The 21,192-nt window shown below is 40.2% G+C and overlaps 1 protein-coding gene across 4 annotated transcripts in view; it reads left to right on the forward strand.

Annotated features, from left to right (window-relative positions):
• msraa (methionine sulfoxide reductase Aa) overlaps positions 1–21,192 on the forward strand; it is a 321,830-nt gene that overhangs the window by 85,536 nt on the left and 215,102 nt on the right. For all 4 annotated transcript variants that reach the window (XM_067984453.1, XM_067984454.1, XM_067984455.1 and 1 more), the window contains one exon: positions 13,920–13,988. In XM_067984453.1, the coding sequence (XP_067840554.1) occupies positions 13,920–13,988 (69 nt within the window). The remainder of the gene's footprint in view (positions 1–13,919; positions 13,989–21,192) is intronic.

A 21,192-nucleotide genomic window follows, 5' to 3' on the forward strand; every position in this document is an offset into this window, starting at 1 on the left:
ACACCCTTTGATAATTTTGCATGGAGTTTCACCTTGCTGCAGTGACATAGACATGCAGCTCAACCTAGTGAACCAAAGCAATAGTCAGCAGCTGTCCTATTTATTTTCAGCCTGCAAGGCCTCTGGATATGGAGCTGTCAATTGAAACCAGTATCAAAGACACACTGGAGCATCATGAACATGATGGTAGCTTGATTGAATAATGAGGTTCATTCAGGTCTTGCATACCCAATTAATAGCTTCATGAGGTATAATTGAATTGGACATCGAGATAGTTGGCTGACCTCCTGATCAAAGCACCTCGCTTGTGTTCTTCAGACCCTCATGACTCCAACGTCATGTTGTAAACAATAGAGAGAGAAAATATCTACCTGATGTAGTTCAAAGTCTTTCACATTTCCTCCAATATAATCAAAATTGTCAGAAAGAAAAAAAAATGACCATTCAAAAGATAGACCATTTGATTAGCAAGGCTATGGAGTCCCAAACCAGATAACACGTATGTTTACTCACCACCGTGTTGCGTGACATAGTTAAGCGAAATTCCTTCCAGAAAGCAGTCAACCGGAGTCATTTTAAATAGTTGCACTGCTAAGCATAACTACAAATCAAATAGAAAGACACAATATAGAATTGCTTAGAAATTAAAACAGGACAGATCCTAGATTCCTCTCACACTTTAAGTCAAGTGTAATATATTTGACTAAGTACAGAGCATATTCCCCCTTTACTCTGCCCCAGCAGTATGCCTTAACCTTAAACTCGGAGCACACTTTACTGTGTCTATGTGAATGTTTTCCATTTTTCACCAGTCTTCTGACGTCTCTGAATGATTGGCACTTTGTGCTATGTTGTTGGCAGTTTTGTGCAATGGGTCCTTGGCTGCTGGGAACTGGAGGGAGACTGTCCAAACACGTTTTCCAGCCTGTTATAGGGCTGCTTTAATTTACCGTACCAGCAGATCTCCTATGGCGTTGCTCGCAATGAGTCAGAGGATACACTAACGTGTGCCTTCGGAAGTGTGCCAACTAGGAACATGATAGGAAGTAAGTGTGATGCTTACAGGAAGTTGCATGACTTCGAAGTTGCATGAACAATATTGAAATTTGCTGTTGACCCCAAATTAGGGGTATAGAAATGGTGACCAGAATGTGCAGGAGGACATAGATAGGCCTGCAGGGTAGATAGATAGTTGACATAATCATATTGTTCAATGTAGAAAGTGTGAATTAATACATTTTGGAAGTAAGAATAGGGAAAGGAAATGCACCTTTAATTGTGAGATGTTAAATGGAGTATAAGGGTAGAGGGACCTTGATGTCAGGTACAAAGATCATTAAAAGTGTCGGCGCAAATAGATAAAGTCTTAAAGAAGGGAAACCGGATCCTTGGTTTCTGATCTAAAGAAAGAGAATACAAAAGCAAGGAGATAATATTGAACTTTTACAAGACCTTAGGCTGCACTTGGAGTATTATATATAGATTTGGACACTATTATAGGAAGGATATCAAAGAAATGGAAAAGGTGAAGGGTAGATTCACTAGGACGTTACCAGCAGTGAAGAGTTACAGTTAGAACTTCTTTCACGAGAAGAAAGTGAAGATTACGGGATAACTTGATAGATATCTTCAGGATAATAAAGGGTTAGGATCAGGTGAATATTGAAAGATTGTTTCCAATGGTCAGCAAGATCGTAACAGGAATGCACAAATTTTAAATAATTTTGAAGAGGAGTTCCAAAATATTTCTTTCCTCAGTATTAATTATAACCCCCAATTTGGTGTCATCTGCAAAGTTTGATATTGTACTTCCAATTCCCAGTCCAAATCATTTATGTGAATGGTAAACAACAGTGGTCCCAGCACCGATCCTTGTGGAACACCACTTCCCACCTTTTGCCAGTCTGAGTTTAACCCTTAATCTCTGTTTTCTGATTTGTAGCCAGCTTGCTATCCATTCTGCTACCTGTCCCCTGACTCCACATGCTCTGCCCTTAGTCATGAGTCTACTATTTGCTACTATATCGAAGGCCTTTTGAAAATCGAAATATATTACGTCTACTGCATTACCCTTGTCTACCCTTTCTGTTACTTCTTCAAAGAATTCAGTAGGTTGGTCAAGCATGACTTTCCCTTCTGAAATCCGTGCTAACTATTCTTTGTTATATTTTCGGTTTCTAGATGTTTGTCTGTTGCATCTTTGAGTAAAGATTCCAATATCTTTCCTACTATCAACATTAAGCTAACTGGTCTCTAGTTCCCTGGATTTGTTCTATCCCCATTTTTGTATATAGGAATGACATTAGCTGTCCGCCAGTCCTCTGGCACTATTCACGATCTATTGAATTTTTAAAAAATATATATAATATACTAGTGCCTCTGCTATCCTCTTCCGTCGCTTCTTTGAGTATGTGCGGATGCAATCTATCCAGACCTGGGGTTTTATCCTCTCTAAGATTGTCTAACTTACCTTCCTGGGCCTCTTCTGGCCCTCAATCCAGCTCTTGGCAAGTTTGGCATGGTGGGGAAGTCACCACTGTTCCTCTGCTCGGTCCTCAGATTAAATCCCAGATTGGGCCCTGATGACATCATCGGACCCCAATCTGCATGTTTAACGAGGACCCCGCGAACTTCGGGTGTGTGTCCTGCAATTTAAAATTGCAGTCAGTCAGATTGGCATGGGAAAGGAGTGGGTAAGTCCCCCACTCCAATTATCTGCCCCCCCACCCACCCACTTGGTTTCCGCCAGGCGGGGAGTTAAAATCGAGGCCACTGGCACAGATTTGATGAATCAAATGGCCTGTTTCTGTGCTGTGACAGTCTATGATTTCACATCTGGCACAGAGAGAGGGAGAGAAAGAGGAGAATTTCATCCAGTCAGTTTGAGCTGGATTTGACTGCAGGTCCCAAAGATGAAAGACCTGTTTGCTAAGCCATTGCACCCCAGTTCCCTTTCAATTACACTACATAACATTTAAAATAGTAGAATTATTTATTTCACAAACAATATATGCATTCATTTTAAACAGAATTTAGCATTTTCAACATAATTGGAAGTATGGTTTATTACTGTCTCCTCCTGACATAATTTAATAGTTACTGCAAGCCACATCAGCTTTAGGGAGCAGCAAGAATAGCTTGGCTGTTACTGTTAGTTGATTTAGTTACATTACTTAACCAAATCGATCTATTTCACAAATTCAGAACAGTTCAGTTTATCCCTAGCCATTTGGTATAGTACCAAGATGAAACTGATATGATCACAATTTCAATCTGCCCTGATATGTAATCTTACCAGGTTTTCACTAATTATTTTCAATACCCTCAGGCACAATGAGATGCATTTATTCATGATAGTAGTTCTTTGTATTTTGTCTCAAACCATAATCCCTAAAATTCTAGAATGAGCTCTGTGATGACATAATATGTTCGATTAGGAGTTGTTATGCATCTATCAGTGTGATTTAAGAAAGTGTGTTTGAGATGCCGCTGTGCTGCCCTGATTGTTTCCTTAAGAAGAAAGCAATTTGCTTGAATTTTCTGCACAGATTACTTACTGTCAGTTGTGTCCTTTTGCTCTTTTCATGTGTCGCTGCATCCACAATTGAACACAAAGGAACTGAAGCCTCTTCCCATTTTAACCTTCAGTACTCTGCTCTGGTTGATTACTATGGTCCACTGCTAGTTGGATCTGCATTGTTTTTAGACAGTAAGTGATTTGATTATCCTAATGAATCTGGCTCTGTTTTCATAAGTTAGCAATCATTTTGTGCAGTGGAAAATGCATTCTTATAAAACTAGGGGCAAAAACACTACAGAATTGTTGGATTGTTTTGCCCTGGTAAGTATTTTATATGTTTGCCCATTATGAGATGGTAATTAATTGCAATAAGTATTATAAAATAACTCTCAGATACAAGTAAGAACTCTACAATCATATAAACTTGAAAAGCCCTTGGCTTGACAGCCATGGATATATATTCATATTTTAAAAATATTCAATAGAAATCATAGAATTACAAATTCTCATTTGACCTACTTTCACCAGAGAAGAGGACAGTTGATGTTGAAAAGTTCACTCCAGTATGTAGATAACAAATTATTGTGCAGTGATGATAATCCTGACTCTAGGTAATTAAACAATAGAATTCCGATCAAAAAATTGATTCCAGTGTACTAAACCATTAGCTTTAATTGGGGGAAATTTTCCTCTATTTGTAGTGAAATCATAAACCTGTTTGGGAAAATTTCCTCTGATTACTATTTTTAACAAAATTATGAACATGTTTTACTTTTTACTGTCCTTACAAATGGTAAACTAATTTAGATTTTTAACCATTCCCTTATTATTTAGAAATCAAAGGGGAGCCTTGGTAGTACTATGTCCTTTTAACTCTGGGACCTGGATTTAAAGTCGCTACACAGCCTCAAATGGAAGCCTCTGCTTCTGCTGTCTGCAGATCTGATTTTATATTGATAAGTTACATAGTGTGTCATTCATTTTATTACTATTGTCATCACCAGCTTTTAGATTGGCTCCCAGGCCATGTTTCATTTGTTGGTGGTTGAGATTTTATGTCCAGAAGTAAATCTTGACATTTAATAAACTGTTCCATGAGTACTTTCATGGTCGTGGAGGCCGTCGTTTTAGCAGGCAGGCAATTGAAGGCCAAACAATTGAACAGACCTTCCTTATTCGTAGAGCATAACTTTCATTGTGTTCTAGAGGGGGATTCACAACCATTACGAGAAAGGTTTATGCTCTAGATGACTCCAAAGCAATGTCAAAGAGTTGGAGCAAAAGGGAATTTGCTGGGGAAAAGTCGGGTGTAGAAAATATAAATCAGAATGACAATAAGAAAAAAGAATGAGGGCAGAGGTAAAAGTCTAAAATTAGAAGAATGGAAAAATTGGTGCAAATGTAATAATTGCTCAAAATCACCAATGAAGCTGAAAATGTAAGATTCTATGCCATCTTTATATTTTTAGTCATTAATCTTAGTGTGTGGTGATGTCACTGCCCTGGTGTAGGGATCTTTGAGAGGAACTGCCTGCGTACTCATCTTATAGCATTGCATGTGATGCCAAAAATGCTGAATAATTAGAAATAGGCTGGTTTCAGGCTATATTCATGGCCTTGCAAAGGCCCAAAATGATGGCACCTCATAAGTGGGAGAAATTGTCTATCAATTGGTAAGCTCTGGAGATTGGATTCTAGTCTGATTTTGGCCAGCTTGTATGATCTATTTTGTGATAAACTTGGTTTAAAAAAAATTCCTTCAGTTTTCCATCAAAAAGATTGCCTCCTGTTGTCTGCTCCTCACTAGGTTCTATCCTTCCTCGACCACATCAGGCTCCTCATGGTAGAGAGAGAAGTCTATCTTCTCTGAAATAATGTTGGCTTGTTGTTGATCCAACCTGAGGGTACGGACATGGACAATTTTTCTGTGGTCACATAAGAAGAATGCGGTGTTGGTTAATTCATAAATGACCATATATTAAGGAAGATAGGAAAAACAAAAAAAATTCAAATCAGTCATCAAAGAATCTAATATCAAGAACATTTACAGATGCTTTAAAGGATTTGCTTCACATATTATTGTAAGGCATTTCATAAAATATGTGTGAAGTATTAAAGGATGTAAATATACCAGAGACAAAAAATAGGCCCATTCTACATTCCATCACGTGAAATAATTGGGCCCCTTCAATTCTGCTCAGGCAAGGTAATTTTTTTCCTTTTTTTGTATCATTGGATCTTTCAAAATAAGTTTTTTTTTCTTTTAAACTCAGTTTTTGCCTGGCCATTTAATACTGGGCTACATATGGCCTTCGGGCACTCAAAAGAACTTTAAACATTTTGCAACAATGCAACGTCACACAAAGGGTGGTAGAAATCTAGAATTCTCTTTCTTTCCTCTAAAAGGCTGTGGATGCTGGGTCAATTGAAATTTTCGAGAGTGAGATTAGGGGTGGGTATCAAGGGATATGGACCAAAGGCAGGAAGGAGGCCTTCAAAGAGGAGATAGTTCGGGTAAAGACTAGACACGTTCCCATGAGGGGGAAAGGAAGGGCATCCAAAGCTAGAGCTGCCTGGATGACTAAAGATATAGAGATTAAAATGAAACAGAAAAAGGAGGTTTATGATAAATGTAAGGATCATAATACAGTAGAAAATCAAGCTGAATACAGAAAGTACAGAGGAGAACTGAAAAAGGAAACACGAGAGACAAAGAAATTAGCAGGTAATATACAAGGGAATCCAAAAGTCTTTTATAAACATATAAATAGTAAAATGGTAGTCAAAGAAAGGGTGGGGCTGATTAGGGACCAAAAAGGAGATGATCTTGGGGAGGCAGAGGGCATGACTGAGGTACTAAATGAGTACTTTGTATCTGTATTCACTAAGGAGGAGGTTGCTGCCAATGTCACAGTAAAGGAGGGGGTAGTAGAGAAATTGGATAAGATAAAAATAGATAAAGAGGAGGTTGGCAGTGCTCAAAGTAAAAAAAAAAGTCACCCAATCCGGATGGGATGCATGCTAGATTGCTGAGGGAAGTAAGGGTGGAGATGGTAGAGGCTCTGGCCACAATCTTCCAATCCTCCTTAGATATGGGAGCGGTGCCAGAGGACTGGAGGATTCTAAATGTTACACCCCTGTTCAAAAAAGGGGAGACGGATAAACCTGGCAACTAGAGGCTGGTCAGCCTATCGTCTTGTGGTGGGGAAACTTTTAGAGACAACAATCTGAGACAAAATGAATTGTCACTCAGAAAAATATGGGTTAATAAATGACAGCCAGCATGGATTTGTTAAAGGCAAATCGTGTTTGACTAACTTGATTGAATTCTTTGATGAAGTAACGGAGAGGGTTGATTGAAGGTAGTGCCATATGGAATTCAAAAGACATTTGATAAACTACCACATAATAGACTTGTTAGCAAAATTGAAGCCCATGGGATTAAAGGTGCAGTGGCAGCATGGATATGAAATTGGCTAAGAGAAAGCGAGAGTAGTGGTGAACAGTTGTATTTCAGACTGGAGGGAAGTATACAGTGGTGTTCCCCAGGGGTCACTATTAGGACTACTGCTCTTTTGATATATATTAAAGTTTGCAGATGACATGAAACTCGGAAATGTAGTAAATGGCGAGGAGGATAATAACAGACTTCAGGAGGACACAGACTGATGAAATGGGCAGAAACATGGCAGATGAAATTTAAAGCAGAGAAGTGTGAAGTAATGCATTTTGGTAGGAAGAATGGGGAGAGGCATTATAAATTAATGGTACAATTTTAAAGGGGGTACAGGAGCAGAGACCTGGAGGTGTATGTACACAAATCTTTGAAGATGGCAGGACAAGTTGAGAAGGCTGTTTAATAAAGCATATGGGATCCTTGGCTTTATAAATAGAGGCATAGAGTACAAAAGCGAGGAAGTTATGCTAAACCTTTATAAAACACTAACTGGGCCTCAGCTGGAGTATTGTGTCCAATTCTGGTCACCACACTTTAGGAAGGATGTCAAGGCTTAGAGAGGGTGCAGAGGAGATTTACTAGAATGATACCAGGGATGCAGGACTTCAGTTACAAGGAGAGACTGGAGAAGCTAGGGTTGTTCTCCTTAGAGAAGAGAAGGTTAAGGGGAGACTTAATAGAGGTGTTTAAAATCATGAAGGGCTTTGATAGTGTAAATAAGGAGAAACCGTTTCCAGTGGCAGTAGGGTCGGTAACCGGAGGACACAGATTTTAAGCTAATTGGCAAAACAATCAGAGGCAAGATGAGGAGTTTTTTTTTAAGCAGCAAGTTTTATGATCTGGATTGCACTGCCTTAAAGGGTGGTGGAAGCAGATTTAATAATAACTTTCAAAAGGGAACTGGATAAATACTTGAAGGGGAAAAAATGCAGGGCTATGGAGAAAGGGCAGGGGAATGGGACTAATTGGATAGCTCTTTCAAAGAGCTGGCACAGGCACGATTGGCCGAATAGCACAGAAGGAGGCCATATCATTCAATGATTCTGTGATTCTATGATTCTAAATGGAGTTGAGGTCCAGATCAGCCATGATCTAATTAAATGGTGGAACAGGCTGGAGGGGCTGAATGACCTATTCCCGTTCCTATGTTCCTGTAACCCTACCAATGACTTCATTTGTTGTTTTTGGGATTTTGTGTCCGTAAATAAATCTTAACATTTAATATTGTTTTTGAGAATATTCAATGAAACATCAAAAATTTTTGTTTTGGGTTTGTCTTTACACTCAATGACACTTTCAGCTATTTGGTATCTGTCCAGAGTGCCAAAAAAGATTATTTGCATAGGTGAAGTGGTTAAGTTCGGAGATTTCCTACGATTTGCTCCCGTTCCACATACTTCTAGCAAAGTTGCCACCCCGGAGCGGGAACAGCGCCAAGGAAATTCCCAGCATTATAAGTCGCTGAATTCACTTATCACCAGTAGATTCTGATTGAATTTCTTGGTTTTCTACTGGTGAAGCTTTGATCTCCAGGTGGAATTTTTTGTGTTGTGATGGACAGTCTAAGCCCATCTTTTCTTTCAAACAGATTGAAAATTCAATTGCACAGCCCCACTGTCTGGATGATTCACATTTGCCCAACAATGATTTACATTTCTGTAGTGCTGTTCATGTACAGAGATTGATCTCTGAGCACTTTACAGGATGGTGGACCACAAGGGGACACAGAGCAAGAAGGAGAAAGAGAAAAGAAGGGTCAAGAGAGGTTGAAAGTATGATCAGAGTGACCGATCGTCAGGAAACATTTGAACATAGGAACGGAGGTGACAAAGCAGAAGGAAGTCCAGGGGACTGGAGTATAGTGGCTGAAGGAGTAAACACCAATGGTAGGGTGGAAGAAGTGGGAAAACAAGACATAGGCTGGTTTCAGAGGAAGTGAGGGTGTCTGCAGGGCTGCAGGAGACCATAGAGGTTGGAGGGAGAAGGCCATGGAAGGATTTTAAGGCAAAGACAGGAGTCTTAAAGTTGATTCATTGGAGCAGGGGGAGCAAGTAGAGCTTGGTAAGGACAAAAAAAAACTGGAAAAAATGCTTTACCTGTAATTATTGGCAAACTTATCATTATGTTACCTTAAATATTTACAGAATATTAATTTTAGAAAATACAGATTGGTTTTCAATTCAACCCTATCCAGACTAATCTTGACCCAATGCAAGAAATTGGGCAGAAAGGAACAAAGGTTATATCACATCGTGTGAAATACTGTCAGAGAATACACTTAGTAATTTCAGGATCACGTGGAATTGCCACATCACTGACGGCCTTTTTTAATGGTTGGAAATAACTATTCTTCTAGCTTCTGCTATTTATGTTAAATACTGTGGCAGAAGTACACTTCATGATCCAAAAACTCGGTTCTGGTCCAGAGTGTCATAATTGGTCACAATCAGTTTGATCTGAGTTTTAGATCCAATTTACTGCAGCCCCCTGCAGCGTTTGTGCATTAATGCTGCAATCTGACATTAGACATCCAGCTGAGCAATAGAATATAGGAAATAGCTGCAATAAAGATTTTTTTTTTTCTGTAACCCAAAACATAACTTTGTTTTCTATCTTTCCACATGTGTGCCTTCCTGTGTATGTGCAAGTAAGGATTCAGAAAGATTAAATGATTTAATTCTCTAACATTTTTATATGATGGCCAATTAAATGAAGAAAAATACTTCCTGACAGGGTTTTCCAGGGTGATTCATTATATAAACATACTGTAGCAGCAGCTTGCGAAAGGTTGTTGACAGACGTTTCAGAATTCAGAAGGCATATTTCAAAGAAAATTAAATGCTCTGATCAAAACTGGATAAATTGTACTTCAGCTATTATGGTCTGTAGTGGCTAGGATCAGCTCTTCTTTTGTCATCCTTTATATAGGCCCTTAACTATCTTTTTATATAGATACAATGCCAACCTTAAAAACGGATGGTCTTTTATACCGACCAGGCAGTCAGGTAAGACTGGCAACTTGGCGACGAGGGATATCCCCTCCGGACATGACTCGTGACTCCTGTCAGGAACCCGGCACAGACGCAGAGCATGCAAACGTAAAGCATGCCTACAATAAGAGCCAGAAATTTCATTGTGCAGACCATCAACATGCTCAAATAATGTTTCTGCAGCCTGCACCACTCAGGAGGAGCTCTGCAGTATACCCCGACCAGGTTTCCAGATTTGTGGTTGTGCGCTGGATAACTTTGCTTTACTGAAGGATCAGCCCTTACCACCACCTGGGCAACAGGAAGATGAAAAGCAGGAGCTAGTGCCCCAAGTTGCCAGAGCTCTGAGAGCAATTGATCCAAGAGTGCATCACCTGAATCATCCCTCCCATCCCCAATACACCAAAAGCCCCTCAACCCTTTAGCTCCTATTCATGGTCTCTTTCAGGCTTTGTAAGCCAGAAAGGATGTTGGACCTCAGAGTCAAGATGGGAGCAGTCTGAGCTGCCATCAGAGCTGTTACCAGGGGCTCTATTGCTGTGGGGCCCCCTGCAGTACTCATAGAGCTGACCACTTGCTCCACGTTTAACTGCGCCTTGATGACGTGCGAAAAACCCCAATACATGTTGGACATGAGTTCCTCCATGCTCTCGGCCATTGTGCGCAAACTCACTGGCAGGCTGCCCAGTGCACCTAACATTTCCTGGTGTATGTCCAACAGCTGCCTTCGGTAGGCTAGACCCTTGAAGCTTTTGAGTGCGATCAAATTTCTGGGGCACTGTCTTTCAGATGAGATGTTAAATGGAGGCCATGTCTGTCTGTAAAAGGTTCCATGGTACTTTTTTGAAGAACAGGGAGTTCTCTGTGTTCTGACTACCATTCATCCCTCAAACAACGCCACGAAATACTGATTAACTGGTCATTGCTGTTTGTGAGACTTTGCTATATCCAAATGTTGTGAAGCAAGTTTATTTGTTTGTAATGCAGTGGTCAAGCATAAACTGAAAGGTACAATTAGAAAAGCATTGGGAGCTCAAAGGCTTCATGCATTTTAAGTTGGTAAACTTTTATTTACAAACCTATTCCTGCAATTAGTTCAGTATTCCAAATGTTGCCAAAAATCATTTTAAACAGGCGTGCTTCATCTTTTCTCTGTTGAAACTTCCCTCCCACTCGTTCAGTTCTGGACATGTAGAGATCTGAACAGCTCTCGATTTAGCAGAGAACTGAATAGCACAATCACTTCAAATGTAGGCATTGATAACTTGCATGTTGTTATCTCGTTCCCAAGGGTCTGGTAGAAATTAGAAACCGTTCAAAACACATTTTAAAATGGGCCAGCACCACTTCTAATGACTGAGCTTTGAGTGTGTTGACAATTCCCTTTCATGTATTATTTTGATGTAAAGGCAGTCAGTATGAGTCAATTGTAAGACGCATTCTAAATTTCTTCACAGGGGCAAAATTTAAAAAAAGTAAGCAAGCAACACTGAAATGGTTTAAGGAACTCTACCCAGTATTTTAGATCACACTGATTGATGTAAGTCGGCAACACAACTGAAGTGAAATTTCAAATTAATTTGCAGATACTTGAATTTGATCCAATTTGGATAATTTCTGATTTGGATTGTCTCATTTATGTGGAGAAGTTTAAAAACAAAAATTCCACTCTTTCCTCTAATGGTTCAGTTATTTTGTGGCTGCCATGTTGTATGAATAGCTGTTGCTCTTGACAGGATTCATAATAACAAAGTATGTTTTTTAAAAAAAATGGAAAGTTTTAGGGATAATGTCCAAAATGTATGTTGGTAAAATTTACCATTTAACCTTTTCTGTTGCAAGTGTAAGATAAAGTTTCAGCAGAGTTTTTCTACAAATAAACACTCTTTCCACCTGCTTAACAAATCTATCTGGTCTACATTGAAAATGGCCATTTTGCTTATGATTAATGTGATTTTTTCCTAACTCAGTGATATCAAACATAAATTTCTCTCCTTTCACATCTGACAGCTCCATATATACAGATGCACATAATTTTATTTCACACAAGTGTCCCAGCTCAATGCTAGAAAATGATAAAACGTCTTCTTCCCCTTAGGTTTTACTGCTTTTAATATTGCTCATGTTGGTTTAAATTCAGTGGCGCTATAATAGGAGGTGTAATACTGATCAGTGAGTGGCAGATTAGACAATCTATTAAATTATTCCAAGGCTGATAACAAGGCCCCAGATAGGGGTTAGACTGGATGTGGATGTTGTGAGTTTAGGAGGAGGCTGCAGGCCGTGATGGAAGGGTGGAAAATGAGACTGTACATGTCACAGAATAAAAGAGGGAGCCAGACATGCATAGAGGAAGGTCATGGCAATGATCATCTCCAACAAGAGAGAGTCTAACCACCTCCCCTTGACATTTAACGGCATTACCATCACCGAATCCCCCACCATCAACATCCTGGGGGGGTCACCATTAACCAGAAACTTAACTGGACCAGCCACATAAATACTGTGGCTGCAAGAGCAGGTCAGAGGCTGGGTATTCTGCGGCGAGTGACTCACCTCCTGACTCCCCAAAGCCTTTCCACCAACTACAAAGCACAAGTCAGGAGTGTGATGGAATACTCTCCACTTGCCTGGATGAGTGCAGCTTCAACAACAGTCAAGAAGCTCGACACCATCCAGGACAAAGCAGCCTGCTTGATTGGCACCCCATCCACCACCCTAAACATTCACTCCCTTCACCAGCGGCGCACCGTGGCTACAGTGTGTACCATCCACAGGATGCACTGCAGCAACTCGCCAAGGCTTCTTCGACAGCTCCTCCCAAACCCACGACCTCTACCACCTGGAAGGACAAGAGCAGCAGGCACATGGGAACAACACCACCTGCATGTTACCCTCCAAGTCACACAACATCCCGACTTGGAAATATATCGCCGTTCCTTCATTGTCGCTGGGTCAAAATCCTGGAACTCCCTACCTAACAGCACTGTGGGAGAACCTTCACCACACGGACTGCAGCGGTTCAAGGAGGCGACTCACCACCACCTTCTCAAGGGCAATTAGGGATAGGCAATAAATGCAGGCCTTGCCAGTGACGACCATATCCCATGGACGAATTAACAAAAAATGTATTTCCTCTTGTGTTCTAGCCGTGGTGCAGCAAGGAAAATGGGGCAGGGAAGCCTGTTGCCAATTTCCCTGGCCCTAAATCTGGCGCTGCAAATTTTTTCGATAGTTGAAACGGTAGTATTTTTTTATCTTTGCTCCTGATTCCTATAACTCAACAAACATGGTTACCTTTAGTCTACTTGCATATTCTTATTCTGGCTGACCTAAAAATGGCTTTCATAGAACCTACCACAGAGGTAGGTTCCTTTTATGTGGTTCAAAGTGTATGTGTGTCGGGGAAGTGGATAAAGAATGACGTGCAGTGCGTTGCTGTAGGAATTTTTTCCCTCACTTGGTGGTGGCTATGTTATTTGCCCACTACTGCCATGTTTTTCCATCTTATTGGAGAAACTACCACACTATTTTTCATCTTTAGAGCCTGATTTGATTTTTTTATTGAGATGCTGGAGCCAATAGGCACAAGAGTAGAGATTAATACTAGTTCAAGTACCTAAAATTTTGTACCGAATCCCCCACCATCAACATCCTTACTACATTTTTTTTTACTATTGTGTTAAGTCCTATAAAAATTAATGAGACATTATTTTTTGGTCACTTTGAGCCTTCTACTGTGCCTTTTTATGAGGATTATTTTATTGTAGCTTCAAATTTACAAGATATAGGAGTTAAGTTAAATTTACATAACACCTTCCCTTCATACAATAAATTAAAAACACCTCTCTTCTCCCAGCAAATTGTTAGCTTGACATTTCTGTAATTAAATCAGGTAGCTTATACTTCCCTTTGTCTTCATTTTAAAAGTGTTGTTTCTCACATTTTTCAGCAAAACATCGTATCAGTGGAAATAGGACAGTCGACCCATTCCCTGAAGGACTACAGATGGCCATGTTTGGTAAGTTATTCTTAGATGCAAAAGTAAGGTACTGTATGTTCCAATTAGATAACTCAGTCATGGAGTTCAACACAAAGGGGTCGTTTCTCAGGCTTAGCACTGTGTCTTCTACAGAAGTGCTTGTGCCACAGATTCTCTACATCTCCCCTGAAATAACTCTTTTCAGAAACCTTGTGCTGATTCCGGAAAAGTAAAAAAAGTGCGTGCTTGATATTTGTGGAAAAACTAAATTGATGAGAATAAGTATGAACGTAATTCACATCATTACTATTTTACATAAGGTTATTGAAAAAGTTGTGGAAAATGTAATTTACTGACCTGATGGAAAAATTAAATTGAAAATTTATTCGCTATGATCCCAGAACTACCACAGGACTAAAAGGGCAGTAATAATAAGGGTTTATAATTAATTTCATCTTTGCATTTCTTCTCAAATATGGTTTCTTGAGTTGGTAACCCCAGCATAGGGTAAAATTAATGTAAGAAATTTCATGCTCAAGAAAGAAGTTGGAGTCTACAACTTTTTTTAAAAAAACAATAGCAACAGTTTCTCACTTGAGTACACAGAACATGACCCTTTACAGAGTGGTAGGATATAGGTTCACAACTGTAGCTCTCCACAGGTTGAGTTTCCATCATTTTGGCAAATTTCATAAGCACACCAATCTTGTTACGAGATCAAATTTCAGCTTATTTTAACTGTTTGACTGCTATATACCATCAAACTGTTATTTTCAAGAGGCCACAAGGAGAACCAGGCATTTGTGGCTAGATGGGCAACTGGAACTGCACTTTGGAGGCAATCTCCTTTGCATGAACTTTAAACCAGGGTCCTGTCAAGACACATACACGTAAAGGTGTGCAATAAAAAGCAAGAAAACCCAGTGGGTGAAATTGGTCTACACCTGTTGCGAGAAAAAGGCTCATTGTGAATCAGCAGCTTGTTTAATACCCCACCCAAATTCGGGTCCAATAGTCTAAGTTAGATAACCTGTTTATATCTATGTTTAGTTTCATTTGGCTTGAGAAGCTAGAGATTGTGAAATCAAAATGGCTGATATACCCCTGGTCATCCATGGTTTTCTCTTCTATCAGTCTCCTGAGGGACAGGGATTCTAGGAAGGGGAATAATAAGCCACATCCATAATGTTACTTCATTCCTTGTCCTCTTGAGTTCTATTTTGAAAACCTTAAACAATCATAAGCAGAACAAGACACACTTGAAAAGTAATGGGCCAGTACAGAAAATGACATTCCATATAACTAGTCTACAGCACAGAAGGAGGTCAAATAGAAATAAATCAATGAGCTCAGTTTTGAAATTGTGGCGGGTTGGCGGAGGGGGGGGGATATAAAGGTGCTCGTGGCAAACCCGAATTTAAAAAAAACGTACCTTTTCCAACGCGATCACGATGTAATTGATGGTGATTAAAGTTGTTTCTGGGTTCCGTGCCCGATAGCCAGCCTGATTGACAGGATGGCTGCCGACAGGAGCTGCAACGCCGGGGTGGGGTGGGGAGAAAGTGAGAGAGAGTGAGACATCATCCGGCACTGAAACAGAGAGTGGAGGATGCTGAAGATCGGGGGGTGGAGAGAGGGGGTGGGGGGAAGAGAGCGGAAGATCGGGGGGGTGGGGAGAATGGAAGATCGGGGGGAGAGAGTGGATGATCAGAGAGGGAGACATCGGGGTGGGAAGAGGAGGAGATCGGAGAGGGAGACATCGAGGTGGGGAGAGGGACATTGGAGAGGGAGACATCGGACATCAGAACAGGGTGGAAAGATAGGTTTATTTTGTGTTTTAACTTTGTGCAGTGGTTTTTTATTTAATTTATTTTGATTATTTTTGCCTGATCCGGTCCTTCACACCTGGTGAAACCAGGTGTGAACCGGAAGCCGTGGGAAAGCAGCCCAGGTAAGTTTAAATTCATCTTAACTATCTACTACATCAGAAATAAAGTACCTTAAGTATCTCAATGAGGTACATTTGGTTCCTTAACTATCATCTCACCGGCTTTAATTGCCGGCAGGACTTCTGGATTTGTGAAGTGCGTGCACACAGACACGTCTGTGGGGAACCCGGAAGTCTGCGGGTTGGAGCCGGCTTTCGAACCCGCTCGGGATTTCCCCGATTTTCGGAGCCCTGCCCCCAATGCACCTGCAATTTGATTCAAAGATTGGGGCCAATGTCTCCAAACTGGCTCGGTGATTGGTGTTGAGGAAAAGAATGGGAAAAGTGTCAATTTGTTAGACTTCAGTAGCAGCCATCAGAATAGATACTAGAGGCACATCCCAGATCTAACCAATAGTTATTAGGTGCACTGAAAGTGAAGCATCGAGCACTGGCATACCAGTGCTGCATTGTAGGAGGATTGGACTGCTAATCTGAACCCACTGAGCTCCCTCTACCACTATCACTCCAAGATAAAACAAAATTAATCCCAAGCCTAGTATGTTTTCACTTTTTTGTTTTTTTGCCCCTCACCTGACGGGTTGAAGAATCAGGTGATTCACCGCCGGAAGATGAGTAATATTAAAGGATGTGACATCACAGGCCATTATTGTGCACATTTTAGCAGCGAGCACCACAGCAACATCTGCATGGGAGCAATTTGTCTGGTAGCTTTCATGATTGGGGATTGTGCTGTGATGAGGAACCTAACTGAGAGGGAAAAGAAAAACCTTCTGAAGTAGGACAAAAAGATAAAAGTTGAATCTTGAGGTTGCAGCATGGCAGAGATTGTTATGAGGCAAGTGTATTTGCACAATGACTGCTTCCATTGGATTTTAAATTCACTAATCTTTTGTCTCTAATCCCTTGAGTTAGTCTATAATTTTGTGATTTTAAGTGCTATATATATTCATACAAGTAGAAATGTAGAAAGAATATTTATTACAGTCACTGATATAAATCACCTTATTGAATAAGCTAGTGTTTCTTTTCAGAATTCTGTTCAGGAACAAAGTGTAGTTATTAATCATTTCTGACAAGACATGAAGCTCATTGTTTAGGAAAAGAATCATTGAGAAATTAAATTGATAACTCTTTCTCCAGTACAAATCTGATTTAAGGATTAATTTCAGCATAGGGAAAGTTGGAGTTGATGGATTCGATTTTACTTGACAAAAGCTGAAATGTTCCAGAGGATTTTCAAGGTTGGCAGAGCAGTGGAGATGGTAAATAAATTCAGTGAGGTGAGGGAGGTATATTTTTTACCCACAACAAATTGTAATCAAACAATTAAAGGGAGCTAAAATGAGGAGCAGGAACATCAGAATGAACATAAGCATAATCACCTCCTTTGGCTTAACCACATCAAGCTCGACCAGACCTCGTGCTTTGCTGACACTAGGGTTGCCAACCCTCCAGGATTGTCCTGGAATCTCCAGGAATTAAAGATTAAATTCCTGGACACTGCTGTGAGCAACCCGGGAGAAAAATCATAAGGGTATTAAAAAAAATTGTTTTTTTTCATTTTTTTTGAGCACTTTTGTTTATTAGTCATAAAAATATTGGAGATGAGAAAAAGGCTGTTTGACTGGGCAGGAAAGTTGGAGGTGAGAAGTCATGTGATGAAACCTCCAGGAATACGTCCAACCAGAGTTGACAACTCTAACTGCCACCACTCACTACTTTAGGATCATCCTCGAGGGCAGAGAGAACCTCAGGCTCCTTTTTAATCTCTCTCTGTCTTTGGATTGGTGTCTGTTTTTCCTTTCACCTATATGAAGCGGTTTGGGACGTTTCTTTACATTAGAGATGCTATATAAATGCATGTTGCTGATGTGATCATCGTGGTTATTTGGACTGGAAGTTTGAGTGGAAAGAGTGAGAGAAATTGGGTTCGAAAGAGCTGAAATTTGAGTTTCAGTGAGAACCAGTAGATGAGTGCAGGGTGACTGGAGATGGAAATGAGTAGAATCCAGATTGGAGAAAATGCTCCAAATGTTGCAAAAATGCAGGATAAAACAAGAGGAAGCTGAAGATGCCGCAGGTATGGTTTTTGGATGTATGAGGTCATGGTTGTGCTTGCTTATTCTTGACTCCATGAAGATCATGAAAAATATGCAAGAACAAAGGGCTGTCACCACTGTTGTGTGAGAGGGGTCTAGTAGAACTCACATGGGGTGTTGTGGGGTCTATCAGTATCTTCACGGGTGCCCTCCTCCCCCTCCGACACAGATGCATGGTAAAGATAACAATACAGTTGTGAACTGGCAGTGTAGCTGTGCCGTTATTTTTTTCATCTGCTATTGGAACAGCTGTGACTGGGATCAGCTGGCCCCTAACAATCAGCTGGCCATGCTGCATTTGATTGAGCAGAGGAGAGAAGGAAGAAAACTGGACAAAGAACTGAGGAACCAAAGGGTGGAATCAAAGGTAGTTGCAGATGGTGATAAGAAGAGCGAGATGTGGTGAGGTGAGGGAGAGATAGTAAAAACAAGGAGGTTTTACAACCACTTCAGGATATTGGAGCTTCCTTGTGGAACAAAACAATACCTGAGAAGTGTTGGCAATACTTGCCCAGGTGATCCAAGATGATCTGCCACTTCTTTAGGTAGAAGGTTCTGCCCCTCTCCCAAGAAAGGAAAAATGGTAGCTCCATGCCTGACTCATAGTGGCCAGGTGAGGGAGTCCAAATGCAGTCCAGAATGCTTATTTGTACTGTTATTTCTGTCGTGCAGCTATAGTGAGGTTTTTTATTTGTGTGACATTCTCTGAAGTACCTGTGAGGCATGAAACCAATGCAAATAGCTTTGTTTAAAAACATTTTTGGGATATCGATTAAAGGGGATTTATATTATGGTCTTACTTGTGAATAGTGACACATTAGCTGGTCATTGCTCATAGCAAGCAATGTGACTTTCTGTATTTATTTATTTCAATTCATATTTCATGTACTGTGAATGATCGGTATCACTGAAATAGTGACTTGCACCTCCATCAAGTAGTGAGCTTCAAAAACTACAGTAACTTCCAGTTATGAGCTGTACTATTATAGTTTCGTCATACATACCTTTTTGGCAATTTCAGAATTTCAAATTAACTAATCAAATTTCCAATAGCTGTTATTTTTTTTAAAAAGACTTTTATCCCACCTCTGTTTGGTTAAGTTTGAATTTTTAAAAAAAATTGAAGTAAGTCCTTCTGAAAGGGATCTAGGATTAAAAAAAAACGATTGCAGACTTACTGAGTAAATATGGGTCACCACAAGCTTAATCATGAAGAATCATGTAACGCATCTGAGCTTTTCCACATTAATATGTGGAACAGATTACTACTGACTCATGTCATAATATTCGAGAATTGTCTTTGGAAATACTGCATAATCTTGTACTCTGCCAAAGCTATTGTGGAAAGATATTAAAATGTTGCCTTCATGAATAAATTACTAATGCAAATTAAAACATAATTTAAATCTTTAGTTCCAAGGATTAAACTGCTGCACAGTGATATTTATTTTTTAAATAGACAAGATTCCTTTCTGTTGGTCTGTTAACAATGCATTCGGTGGGTGAATAGTATAGTTGTCAAGACATTTTTGTCGCACTGTTGGACTAAATGTTTTAGTTTTGTTAACTTTAAAACACACTATATGGGAGACCTTCCTGAAACAGATTATCTTTTGTTTGTCTGGGGAAGAGACTTGTGTGTGTCCTGGTCCACTAGAAGCATGTCTAAAATTGCTTTAATATGGAGTGACATTGTTGAATCAATCCACCTTTGCTCCCAGCAAATGGAGGATACATGGAAATGATTTAAAAAAAAATTGAATGCGAATATAAATAAAGCAGTTATCTATCTACATCATGAGCCTTGCATCTAGTGTGCTTCACACCTTAAAAGTGTGCGTCATACACCAGATGTGAGGCACCATAATTTATACCCCAATATTTTAAATGTGCGTATAGTTTCATTCTTATTGGTTTAAATAACTACTATCACTTCAGTTTACCACGCTGATTTGCTGAAATATCCTCTTGTCACTGGACAGTTAGACAAAATTACCACTACAAGTCCAAAAGTAACAACCGCCACAAAACCAGCCAACCCAATCCCAGCCATATTACTTTCTGACCGACGACACTATGTTCCTCATCAATTAAATTTTAACATAATAAAGGTAAAACAATTACATAATTTAAAAAATATCACTGAACTAATCCATAAACTTAGCTATGATACATTAGAATTCCTTACAGCACCTGTTCCCCAGCATAACCTTGCCCTACTTTCTGGGCGGTAGAGCTTGAGTTTCGCTCTGTTCCCTGAGTTGGCAGTCCACAGTCTGTCCTAAGAACATAAGAAATAGGAGCAGGAGTAGGCCATCTGGCCCCTCGAGCCTGCTCCGCCATTCAACAAGATCATGGCTGATCATGTGCCTCAACGCCCTTTTCCTGCACCATCCCCATATCCCTTGATGCCTTTAATATCTAGAAATCTATCGATCTCTGTATTGAATGTACTCAATGACTGAGCCTCCGCAGCCCTCTGGGGTAGAGAATTCCAAAGATCCACCACCCTCTGAGTGAAGAAATTTCTCCTCATCTCAGTCCTAAATGGCCTACCCCTCATTCTGAGACTCTGCCCCTGTTTCTAGACTCCCCAGCCAGGTGAAACATCCTCCCTGCATCTACCCAGTTGAGCCCTGTAAGAATTTTGTATGTTTCAATGAGATCACCGCTCATTCTTCTAAACTTTAGAGAATACAGGCCTAGTCTATTCAATCTCTCCTCATACGACAATCCCACCATCCCAGGAATCAGTCTGGTGAACCTTCGCTGCACTCCCTCTATGGCAAGTATATCCTTTCTTAGGTAAGGAGACCAAAATTGTACACAATACTCCAGGTGCGGTCTCACCAAGGCCCTATAAAATTGCAGTAAGACAACTTTAGTCCTGTACTCAAATCCTCTTGTAATAAAGGCCAACATACCATTTGCCTTCCTAATTGCTTGCTGCACCTGCATGTTAGCTTTCAGTGACTCATGTACAAGGATACCCAGGTCCCTTTGAACAACAACATTTCCCATCTCTCACCATTTAAAAAATACTCTGCATTTCTGTTTTTCCTACCAAAGTAGATAACTTCACATTTTTCCACATCATATTCCATCTGCCATGTTCTTGCCCACTCACTTAGCCTGTCTATATCCCCTTGAAGCCTCTTTGCCTCCTCCTCACAACTCACATTCCCACCTAGTT

The sequence above is a fragment of the Heptranchias perlo genome, chromosome 5 (assembly GCF_035084215.1).
Source record: "Heptranchias perlo isolate sHepPer1 chromosome 5, sHepPer1.hap1, whole genome shotgun sequence".
NCBI lineage: Eukaryota > Metazoa > Chordata > Chondrichthyes > Hexanchiformes > Hexanchidae > Heptranchias > Heptranchias perlo.